Genomic DNA, 11,418 nt, shown 5'->3' on the forward strand with positions numbered 1-11,418 from the left:
GAGGCCTACATGGTACAGCTCTGTTCCAGCTGCCTGCTGACATTTGGTACAAAGGCCTCTTTTTTTTTTTTCCCCAAGTTTCAAAACAGGGTTTCTCTGTAGCTTTGGAACCTATCTGGAACTCTGGAACTGGCTCTGTAGACGAGGCTGGCCTTGAACTCAGAGATCCATCTGTCTCTGCCTCCCAAGTGGGAGCGTGGGGACTTTGCAAAAGGGTTTCTTTGTGTAGCCGTGGCTGCCCTGAAACTCACTTTGTAAACCACGATGGCCTCAAACTCATTGAGATCCTTTGGCTCTGCCTCCTGAGTGCTGAAATTAAAGGTGTGTGACACCGCTGCTTGGCAGTACAAAGGCTTCTTGTTGCCAGGGTTCTCATGACTTTGTCAGGACAGGCTAGACACTTGGATTTTAACATTTTGTGTAAATGGTAGTAAATGTTCCAGTTTTATAGCCTTCACATTTCATTCTATTATTATTATTATTATTATTGGTTTTTGTTGTTTTAAGATGAGGGCACAGGTAGTCCATTTGTTGTCAAACTCACTATATACCTGAGGCGGGCCTTTAGACCTCTCATAGCCCCTGCCTCCACCTCTCAAGTGCTAGGATCACAGCTATGTATCAGCAACTTGGCAGCCTCTGAATCTTAAGGTTTGGATTTAGAATGTCTGTGCTTGAGTTAGAGCCCAGGACTTGATACAAACCAAGTAAGAACCTGCTCTTTTTTTCCTTCCCTGAGATGGGGTTCTCTATGTAGCCCTGGCTGTCCTGGAACTCACTCTGTAGACCAGACTGGCCGCTAACTCAGAGATCCACCTGCCTTTGTATACCAAGTGCTAGGATTAAAGGTGTGTTCTGCCACTGCCCAGCAGGAAAGAATTTTATATCCTTTGAGAAGACACCATCTTCATACTGGCTACTGGCTGTCATAGAATTCTCCTGACTGACAATTCTTCCTTCACAGGATGCTGACTGGCTCTGTGTCCAGCCCTCAAACCATTCCATGATGCTTGAATGGCTGGGCCTTGGTGTGGGCTCTTTTACCCAGAGTTCTTCTCCAGCAGGACCTGAGAGCACAGGTAAGAAGTTCATGTGCATCTTGAGCTGGAGAAGAGTGAAAGCCAGGCTCACATGACTCAAATGTAATGCCCATATGTAACACTCTGAGTCAGTCAGCAAAAGACTTAACAGGGAAGTGAGTTGCACACCAAACAGGTGAGCTACAAATATAGTGTTGTTGAGTATGTACGTGGATGTGCTTGTTAGAACCTGGGAACATAGAGCTGGGGCTGTAGCTCAGTAAACTGCTTGCCTAGCATGCACAAAGCTGTGGGTTCTGTCCTCAACACTTCTGAAACTGGGCATGGTGGCACATGTCAGTAATCCCAGAACTCAGGAGGTAAGTAGAAGAAAGAGGACCAGAACTTCAAGATCATCTTTAACTATGTAGCAGCTTCAAGGCAGACATGGTGAAACACACCTTTAATTGCAGCTGTAGGTAGTCAGAAGCAGACAGATCTTTGTGAGTTCAAAGCCAGCCTAATCTACATAGTGAGTTCTAGGACAGGCAGGGCTTTTGAGAAACCCTGTCTCAAAAAACTCAACTGTATAACAACTTCAAGGCCAGCTTGGTCTATATATGAACTCGTAAAGGACACACATATATACACACACTTTGACAATACTAAAAGTCAATTTAAAAAAACAGAGGACTACCAGGCAGTGGTGGTGCATGCCTTTAATCCCAGCACTTGGGAGGTAAAGGCCAGTGGATCTCTGTGAGTTCAAAGCCAGCCTGGTTTACAAAGTGAGTTCCAGGAAAGCTAAGACTGTTACACAGAGAAATCCTGTCTCAAAAAAAACCAAAAAACAAAACCCAGAGGACTTAAAATATGGTTGTGTGCAATTCTAATCCCAGCCCTCAGAAATCAGAAGCCAACCTAGACTATATAGCAAAACTGTCTTGAAGAAACAAACACTATGTAGAGTGAGAGGCTAGAGAGAGGGCTCAGCAGTTAAGATCATGGGCTGCTCTTACAGAGTGTTCAATTCCCAGTACCTGCTTGGTAGCTTAGAAGCATCTAGCCCTGGAGGATCCAGCAGGCTTATTTATGGTACACAGACATTATGCAGGCAAAAACCCATACACATTAAAAATAAATTTTCACACTTACATTTTATTTGTATTTGTACTTACCCTCATTTGTATATTTGATAGAGTAAAACCTTTCTTTCTTTGGTGTTGTTTGTTTGATTGGTTGTTTTTGGCTTTGGTTTTTCGAGATAGGGTTTCTCTGTGTAGCTTTGGAACCTCTCCTGGCATTCACTCTGTAGATCATGCTGGCCATGAACTCACAAGATCTGCCTGCCTCTGCCTCCCAAGTACTGGGATTAAAGGTGTGCGACAACTCATGGCTGAGTAAAATCTGTCTTAAAAGGCATTTTTGCCTGGGCCTGGTGGCACACACCCTTAAGTAGAGCACTGAGGAGGCAGAGGCAGGCAGAGCTCTGACAGCTCGAGGACTGCCTGGTCTTCATAGCGAGTTCCAGGGTTACACAGTATGATTCTGTGTCCAAAAAGAAAAGAAAAAAAAAAAAAGCCTTCTTTTGTATGATTTTTAAACATAAAGTGTAACAGACAAGCATACAACAAGTGTTACTCTCTGCCCCTGGCACTCCCCTCACTTCCCTTCACAGAACTGCTTATTGCCCTGAAACTGTCATGTGTGATGAGTTCTCATAGGTGCCCATGTGCCACCTGCTTCCTCTCTTAGCCCAGGCAGAAGGAGAAGAGGAGGAGGAAGGGGAAGAGGAGGGCTCCCTGATCGAGATTGCAGAGGAAGCCGACCTGATTCAGGCAGACCGAGTGATTGAAGAGGAAGAGGTGGTGAGACCTCGGCGGAAAAAGAAGGAAGAGAATGCGGTGGACCAGGAGTTGGCTAAAATGCTTTTGGCCATGAGACTAGACCAGTATGGGCCTGTAACTACGGCTGGACAGGAGCAAGCTACAGAAGAGTGGGAGGTAAACCCCCTTGTTTCCTATAATGCCCAGAATGAGGAAGAGGGTTCAGGCTTACCAAGCAGACTGGGCTCTGCTGAAGCAGGCACTGGAGGGGCGGATCACTACTGTCACTACTGCTACTTCACTTTGTCCTCCCAGCTGGCTGGTGTACCATCTTGCACCTAACCTGAGGGTAGAAAAGCCATGGTCAGTCAGAGGCACCCTGCGAGAAATAGCAACTTAGACAAGAAGCAGGTGCCAGGGTGTTTCTCTGAAGTTTTCAGAAAAATGTGGTACATGGCATCACACCACACAATGTCAGTGCCCCGGCTTTCATGTACCTCCTCAGTCTATACATACCTGTTAGAAAATGTGGTGATGGTATCTGACACATGTGTGTGACTTTAAAAGGTAAAACAGCCATTGCTGGCCAGTGGAGGTCCTTCCCGGACTTCCTCATATTGCCAGGCCAACAGCCAGTACCTTAGGCTTGGGGCCCGGGCAGGTTCTAGAGTCTTTGTTCAGCTTCTCATGATGGAGTAGCTGTGGACAGAGTAAGACAAAGTCTCTGAGGGTGGTAACTCCTTTGCTTCTGTGCTGGGGTCTTTACTCACAGTCTCTGCCTGGCGTTGATGTCCACAGACCCAGCGTAACCAGAAAAGGAAAATGAAGAGAAGAGTGAAGGTTGAGCTTCTCAAACTGAACACTATGACTGAGGCTGAGGCCAATGCCATCCAGGACATCTGGCAGCTGGACCTGAATACCCGCTGGCAGCTTTATAGGTACGGGTACAGTGCCCAAGCCTAGCTGGTCTGCGTTGTTTCCCACAGAGTCTCTTTTCTGTTCCTAGCATGGGGACTTGGTCAAATGGGGCAGGACCTCACACACCAAGTGAGAAGTAGAAAGCCACTGGGAAGCTTTGACAGCAAAGCTGCATCTCTGTGCCCTTTGCCCACGTTTCCTTTCTCCCTCCTGATGACTGAACAGCTTTTATGGGGCATTTTAGACTCCTTTTGGGTGTTTTGTTGTTGTTGTTTAGTTGGTTCGTTTTATTTTTAGGTCGATGGGTTTTTTTGTTTGTTTGTTTGTTTGTTTTTGTTATTTATTTATTTATTTATTTGAGACAGAGTTTCACTTTGTAGCTCTGGCTGCCCTGGAACTCAGATCTGCCTGCCTCTGCCTCCCAAGTGCTGGGATTAAAGGCGTGCACCACTGCTGCTCAGCCTTTTTACTCTTGTATTCTGGGTCTCTCATTCTGTCTGGCCTGTCAGCTCTAGGGCTTTAAGATTCACTTCAATAACTGGCACATCGTTTACTCAAAAACACTTAAAAAGAAAGACTTCCTTTCCCTGGGTCTTCATTCTCCAGGCTGTGGCTGCAGATGTACCAAGCTGACACTCGCCGGAAGATCCTCAGCTATGAACGCCATTACCGCACATCAGCAGAAAGAATGGCTGAGCTAAGACTCCAGGAAGACTTGCACATCCTTAAAGATGCCCAGATTGTGGGCATGACAACCACAGGTAGGAAGGTAGGGGATTTACCTGTTCAAGCCAAGTTCACCTTGGTGTCCAGGTCCCATCAGATGAAGAAAAATACGGTGAGAGTGTTGCAAGCCATACTTACCTTGGTGATGCTTTCCTACTTGTTTCTGCAGAGCTTAAAACTGAAAACAATAACCAACAGACATAAAGCTCAGGACCACTCAGTGCTCAGTGCCCACCCTCTCCCTCAGTACCCACCCTCTCCCTCAGTGCCCACCCTCTCCCTCAGTGCCCACCCTCTCCCTCAGTGGCCACTTCAGCCCCAGGTGAGCAGGAGGGCTTAGCTGTCTACCAGCCCAGGAAAGGTATAAGAGGTAGCCGTTTGGATTTTGTGCCCCAGCTCAAAGGAGCCTCTCTCATCTTTCCTGATTTGAGGTGCTGCCAAGTACCGCCAGATCCTTCAGCAGGTGGAACCTCGTATCGTCATTGTAGAAGAGGCTGCCGAGGTTCTTGAGGCCCACACCATTGCCACGCTAAGTAAAGCTTGCCAGCATCTCATTCTGATTGGGGACCATCAGCAGGTAAAACAAGAATTCCTAGAAGATGGGGTATTCTCTGGAAAATAGGACAGACAAGATCCTGGCCTCTCCGTTTAACAGTCCTCAAGCTTATTAGTGACTTTTTGTGCTTGCTCTCTTCCTTGAATCCCATGGTCTTTTCCTCTCCAATGCCACTACTAGAGATTGCACCCAGGGCCCCACATGCTAGGCAAGGCATTCTACCCTCTCCAGGCATACAGACTAGGTTGGCCTCAAACTTGTAATCATGCCTCAGACTTCTGGGATTACCTCCTTGCTTACTTCAAGTTCATCATGCCTTTACAGTGTCTTTTTTTTTTTTTCTTTTTTTCTTTTTTCTTTTTTAATGTGTGTGGCGGGTGTTTTGTGTTTCACTTGCAGTGTATCATTTACCTGCAGTGCCTATAGAGGCCAGAAGAGGGTGACAGATACCCTTAGATTGGAGTTACAGTTAGTTGTGAACTGCTGCCTGGGTTCTGGGAATTGAATTTGGAACCTCTGCAAGAGCAGCCAGTGCTCTAACCACAGGGCCATCTTTCCAGCCCTCACCATGGATAATTACATAGAAAGTTTTTTAGTCTTTTACTTCCATTTTTGCTACCTGCTGATCTGTCCCCTGAAAAGGAGCCAAAGTGAATTAAAAACAAAAAAGTAAACCAGTCAGGCATGGCCAGCTTGTGCTACATACCAAGACACCTGCCTCAGATGAACCAAAACTTCAAAGTCACAGTAAATGAGAGCATGTTACTCTTAAAGCCCTCTAAGGGCTTCTTAAAGCTCTTGATATAAAAAATCAAGCTCCTTTGGTCTTGAGATGGTCTCGTGGAGCCTAGGCTAGCCTTGAATTCCATATGTAGCTGTGGATGCCTTTATACTCCTGACCCTTGCCTCCACCTTCCAAGTGTGTGACTACAGGGACATGCACAACTATTCCTGGCCTAGAAGCTGCTGCATAGCAAGACCATCTCAGAAACAAAAGTGGGCTTTGTCCTGTGTCTGGCTCACCTCATTTGCTCAGAGCTCCCATTCACTGTCCTTCCTTTCCCCTTTCATGGCTTGCTTTACAAATGAATGTGTGACTGGCAGCTTCCTCCATGTTATTAACTCAGATGTCACTGTTCAGAGGCCTAGCTAAAGAATTTCCACCCTTGGGCTCTCCATTACATCATCATGGGTTTTTCACAGTCCTTGTCACTATTAATCCTTAAATGTCAGCACCTAGACTAATACCCGCCTTCCAACACAAGGTGCTTAAAACACATGCTGCTAGGTAATTGGTATATTCCAGCAGAGAATTTTCAGGCATGTTTCTCTCCCCAGCTGCGTCCCAGTGCTAATGTATATGATCTGGCCAAGAACTTTAACCTTGAGGTGTCCCTGTTTGAGCGACTAGTAAAAGTGAACATCCCCTTCGTCCGTCTGAATCACCAGGTGAGTGGCTGGGCTTGTGTTGCTAGAGACATCTAGAAGGTTCCTGGGTGTGTGCCACCTGCCAGCAGTTAGAGCTGGCTTGCCTGAAGTAGCCCACCAGAAATCCTGTTCCAACCACTACAAAGCCCCCGGGTTGTGGGACCAAGCCACTTGTACCATGCTTTCTCCCGGCTCCTCTTGGGTGGTAGCCTGTAGGTTTCCTACTGGTACCACAGCCTCCCGAGACGTGGCACTTTGTCTTGCTCTTGTTGCTAACAACACCTGTTGTTTCAGCACCGCATGCGGCCCGAGATTGCCCGTCTTTTGACCCCCCACATTTACCAGGATCTGGAGAACCATCCCTCTGTTCTCAAGTATGAGCAGATTAAGGTCAGTCTGTCCTACTTGGTTGTCTGATGGTGTCAGCAGCCTAGGAAGTTTCCTTTCCTTGGCAGGAAAAAGAATTTTGAAAGAGTGAAGGGGCTGGAGAGATGGCTCAGTGTTTATAAGTGTGCACTGAAGCCAGCATGGTGGGGGACACTTTAACCCTAACACTCGGGAGGCAGAGGCAGGCCTATTTCTGAGTTTGAGGTCAGCCTGGTCTACAGAGTGAGTTCCAGGACAGTCAGAGCTATTACACAGAGAAACCCTGTCTCCAAAAAAAAGGGGAAAAAAAAAAAGATTAGAGCCAGCTTATGACTGCTGAGCTCTAGGGGGAGGGATGGAGCAGAAACAGGATCTTGACCTGTTTTAAATCTCTCTTTTGCTACTTGGTAGCTATATGAAATTGAGCAAGTCAGGCAAGAGCTGCAGGCATCATGGCGAGAATGGCAGCTGGGGCCTGTGTGGCAATCCGCACTGTAGAGCACTAGGCTCTTCAGCTGCTTCCTCGTCACAGCTACTGCCTGTTGCCTTGGCCATGGCAGATGATCAGATACTTGGAAAATTAAAATAGGCTTAATTATTTCTCCAGCTCTGTGCCATGGCCTAAGGTTAAAGGTTGTGAGGTGAGGGTCAGTGTCTATGAGACAAGGAAAAGCAGTGTCACGAGCTGGGGCGTAGCTCAGGTACAGCGCCTGGTTAGCATGCGTGAGGCTCTGGGTTCAGCCCAGTGCTGAAGGGAAGGGGAGGTGTCACAAGGGCGGCTCTGACATGTCACCTTGCTTTTCAGGGGGTCTCCTCCAACCTTTTCTTTGTAGAGCACAACTTTCTTGAACAGGATATCCAAGAAGGCAGAAGCCATCAGAACCAGCATGAGGCACACTTTGTGGTGGAGCTGTGCCAGTACTTCCTGTGCCAGGAGTACCTGCCCTCCCAGATCACCATCCTCACCACCTACACTGGGCAGCTTTTCTGCTTGCGCAAACTCATGCCTGCCAAGACATTTGCTGGCATCAAGGTCCACGTGGTGGACAAGTACCAAGGGGAAGAGAATGACATCATCCTCCTCTCGCTAGTGCGGAGCAACCTAGAGGGAAAGGTGGGCTTCCTCCAGATCCCCAATCGAATCTGTGTAGCCTTATCCCGGGCCAAGAAGGGCATGTACTGCATTGGGAACATGCAGATGCTTGCCAAGGTGCCCTTGTGGAGCAAGATCATCCATACCCTTCGAGAGAACAACCAAATAGGCCCATCCCTCCGCCTCTGTTGCCAGAACCACCCTGACACCCATACCCTGGTATCCAAAGCTTCTGATTTCCAAAAAGTACCAGAAGGAGGCTGCAGCCTGCCCTGTGAGTTCCGGTTGGCCTGCGGGCATGTGTGCACTCGTGCCTGCCACCCATATGACTCCTCCCACAAGGAGTTCCAGTGCATGAAGCCATGCCAGAAAGTCATCTGCCCAGATGGGCACCGGTGCCCACTCGTTTGCTTCCAGGAGTGTCAGTCTTGTCAGGTGAAAGTGCCCAAAATCATTCTTCGGTGTGGTCACAAACAGATGGTTCCTTGCTCAGTGCCAGAGTCAGATTTTTGCTGCCAGGAGCCTTGCTCCAAGGTACTAAGATGTGGCCACAGTTGCAGCCATCTGTGTGGTGAGGATTGTGTGCGACTATGTTCAGAAAAGGTCACTGTGAAGCTTAAGTGCGGGCACAGTCAGCAGGTGAAGTGTGGCAATGTAGAAGATCTAAAATATGGGCTGTCAGTCAAGTGCACTACCAAGTGTGACACCATCCTAGACTGTGGCCATCCTTGCCCAGGCTCCTGTCACAGTTGCTTTGAAGGGCGCTTCCATGAGCGCTGTCAGCAGCCCTGCAAGCGCCTGCTCATCTGCTCACACAAGTGCCAGGAGCCCTGCATTGGTGAGTGCCCACCCTGCCAGCGGACATGTCAGAACCGCTGTGTCCACAGCCAGTGCAAGAGGAAGTGTGGGGAGCTATGCAGCCCTTGCGTGGAGCCCTGTGTCTGGCGCTGCCAGCACTATCAGTGCACCAAACTCTGCTCAGAGCCCTGCGACCGGCCCCCGTGCTACGTGCCTTGTACTAAGCTGCTGGCTTGTGGTCATCCTTGCATTGGTCTGTGTGGGGAGCCATGTCCCAAGAAGTGCCGTGTCTGCCAACTGGATGAGGTCACCCAAATCTTTTTTGGCTTTGAGGATGAGCCTGATGCCCGCTTTGTGCAGCTGGAAGACTGTAGCCACATCTTTGAGGTGCAAGCCCTGGACCGCTACATGAATGAGCAGAAGGATGATGAAGTCGCCATCAGGTTGAAGGTCTGTCCCATTTGCCAGGTACCCATCCGGAAAAACCTGAGGTATGGAACCAGCATCAAACAGCGGCTGGAAGAGATAGAAATTGTCAAGGAGAAGATCCAGGGCTCTGCAGGAGAGATTGCAGCCACCCAGGAACAACTTAAGGCCCTGCTGAAGAGTAAAACTCTGTTCCTCCAGCTGCGCTCTGAAGAGTTCCTGATGCTCGAAGAGAAGCTGGCCCAGAAGAACCTGTCAGTGAAGGACCTGGGCCTTGTGGAGAATTCCATCAGCTTCTATGACCACTTGGCCAACCTGGAAGGGTCCCTGAAAAAGGTGGATTACTTAGAACGTCAGAGAGTGAGTGCTCGACTCGAACAGGTCCACGAATGGCTGGCCAAGAAGCGCCTCAGCTTCAGCAGCCAGGAATTGAGCGACCTCCAGAGTGAAATCCAGAGGCTTACCTATCTTGTGACCCTCCTGGTGCGCTGCAAGATGGCAAAGGAGAAGGTGAAAGGCAGCGTAGCAGAAGAGGTCTCCAGCATCCGGAATATTCTCGAAAAAACATGTAAGTTCACCCAGGAAGACGAACAGCTTGTGCAGAAAAAGATGGACGCTCTGAAAACTACCCTTCCCTGCTCTGGCCTGGGGATCTCAGAGGAAGAAAGGGTGCAGATTGTCACCGCCTTGGGTGTTCCTCGTGGCCATTGGTTCAAGTGTCCCAATGGCCACATCTATGTGATCACTGAGTGTGGGGGAGCCATGCAGAGAGGCACCTGTCCTGAGTGCCAGGAGGTGATTGGTGGTGAAAACCATACTCTGGAGAGGAGCAACCATCTGGCCCCTGAGATGGATGGAGCCCAGCACCCTGCCTGGTCAGACACAGCCAACAACCTGATGAACTTCGAGGAGATCCGGAGGATGATGTAAAAGACGGCACCTCGAGGCCTTTTGCCCTGCCACCTCAGAGCCAGGGTTGTCTCCCCTGCAGAGGAACCAGTTTGTTAGTGTCCTTTAGTCTTCACACTTGCCTAAGGATCCACTTTTAGGGCTTGCCCACGTGATTCTAGATGTACCCCTGCGCTAGAATAAGCACTTTACCTCCAGCACTGAGCAGAGCCCACAGTTCTCACCTCCTCTCCTGCAGCAAGTGGGACTCCTGGGAGCATCTGGCCTCCACCTGGGGCTATTAGGGTAACTGGGCTCTGGCATGGTTAGCACTTCTTCGTGCTCCCAGGATACACTGCTTCTCGTGGCCAGGCCCTAACTTGCAGACTAACTTCCACTGTAATAACAGCAACCCAGAGCTTTAGGAACCACTCACCCAAGGAGCACAAGAATCCCAGCACCCTGCTCCTTGGGCTTCTGCCCTCCTGGAGATGAAGGCCTGTGACAGACACTTCACCAACTCCCCTTGACTCAGTTACATAGTTACCATCCCTAGTGGAATCCCTGTGGGTAGGGCATCCACACCAGGCACAGGTTGAGCGACTCCTGCAGCCTCCTGAAACTTGCACTCAAATAGCAGGGTTGGGGTTTGGGGTGTGTGTCTCAGCCTCTGTAGGAGAGGTTCAGTGGTGGCGCTGTCTGCATGTCAGCAGCTCCTCCCGAGTCTTCGTCCTACCACCCTCCCTCTCAGCCTTCGCCTGGACAGGGTTAGTGTGCCAGCAGCATCTGCAGGTCCATGGCCTGCATCTGCATCTCTGTCCAGTGTTCCTTAGAACAGACTAAGGCATCTCAGGTCCTTTCTAAATGTTGGCCAGAAAAGCCCCTTTCTTATGTATGCATTTCCTTTTTTTTTTTTTTTTTTTTTTTTTTCCTTTCTGTCTTTACTATGCACTTTAGCCTATAAAGCCAATTAATAAAAACAGTGATTGAAAAGAAATGTGTAGACTCTTATCTATGTTACTGTATTGGTAACTGATGAACCTAGGGCTTCAGCTATATTCAACCACCACCTCAGTGGCTTGTCAATCTTCCTAACTTTCAGTGACAACTTAGTACCCCACCCACAGTTCTGTGGTCACCTATCTATGGTGAGGCATGCTTTTTTTTTTTTTTTTTTTTTTTTGGTAGTGCAGGGTCATTTAGTTGGTGAGCCAAATCTTAACCATAGTAAGACATTCTTTAGCCTATAGCAAATGTCTCATGAGTCCCGAGACATATTCCTAATAAAGAGTTCTGCATTTGCTCTTTGAAACACATTTATTTCTTGTTTGCGGTTGGGTGGTTTCCATGTGTGGAGATGAGAGGTCAACTGGT

The 11,418-nt window shown here is 48.6% G+C and overlaps 1 protein-coding gene across 3 annotated transcripts in view; it reads left to right on the plus strand.

Moving 5' to 3' along the window:
- The window catches only part of Znfx1 (zinc finger NFX1-type containing 1), a 29,997-nt gene extending 18,956 nt beyond the window's left edge, over window positions 1–11,041 (plus strand). For all 3 annotated transcript variants that reach the window (XM_051185930.1, XM_051185937.1, XM_051185946.1), the window contains exons 7-14: window positions 965–1,079; window positions 2,775–3,022; window positions 3,644–3,783; window positions 4,370–4,524; window positions 4,921–5,066; window positions 6,384–6,494; window positions 6,768–6,863; window positions 7,645–11,041. In XM_051185930.1, coding sequence (XP_051041887.1) covers window positions 965–1,079; window positions 2,775–3,022; window positions 3,644–3,783; window positions 4,370–4,524; window positions 4,921–5,066; window positions 6,384–6,494; window positions 6,768–6,863; window positions 7,645–10,086 — 3,453 coding nt within the window. In that variant the 3' untranslated portion in view covers window positions 10,087–11,041. The remainder of the gene's footprint in view (window positions 1–964; window positions 1,080–2,774; window positions 3,023–3,643; window positions 3,784–4,369; window positions 4,525–4,920; window positions 5,067–6,383; window positions 6,495–6,767; window positions 6,864–7,644) is intronic.
- Window positions 11,042–11,418: the final 377 nt, after the last annotated feature.

This window comes from Phodopus roborovskii, unplaced genomic scaffold (genome assembly GCF_943737965.1).
Source record: "Phodopus roborovskii unplaced genomic scaffold, PHOROB, whole genome shotgun sequence".
In the NCBI taxonomy this organism is placed as follows: domain Eukaryota; kingdom Metazoa; phylum Chordata; class Mammalia; order Rodentia; family Cricetidae; genus Phodopus; species Phodopus roborovskii.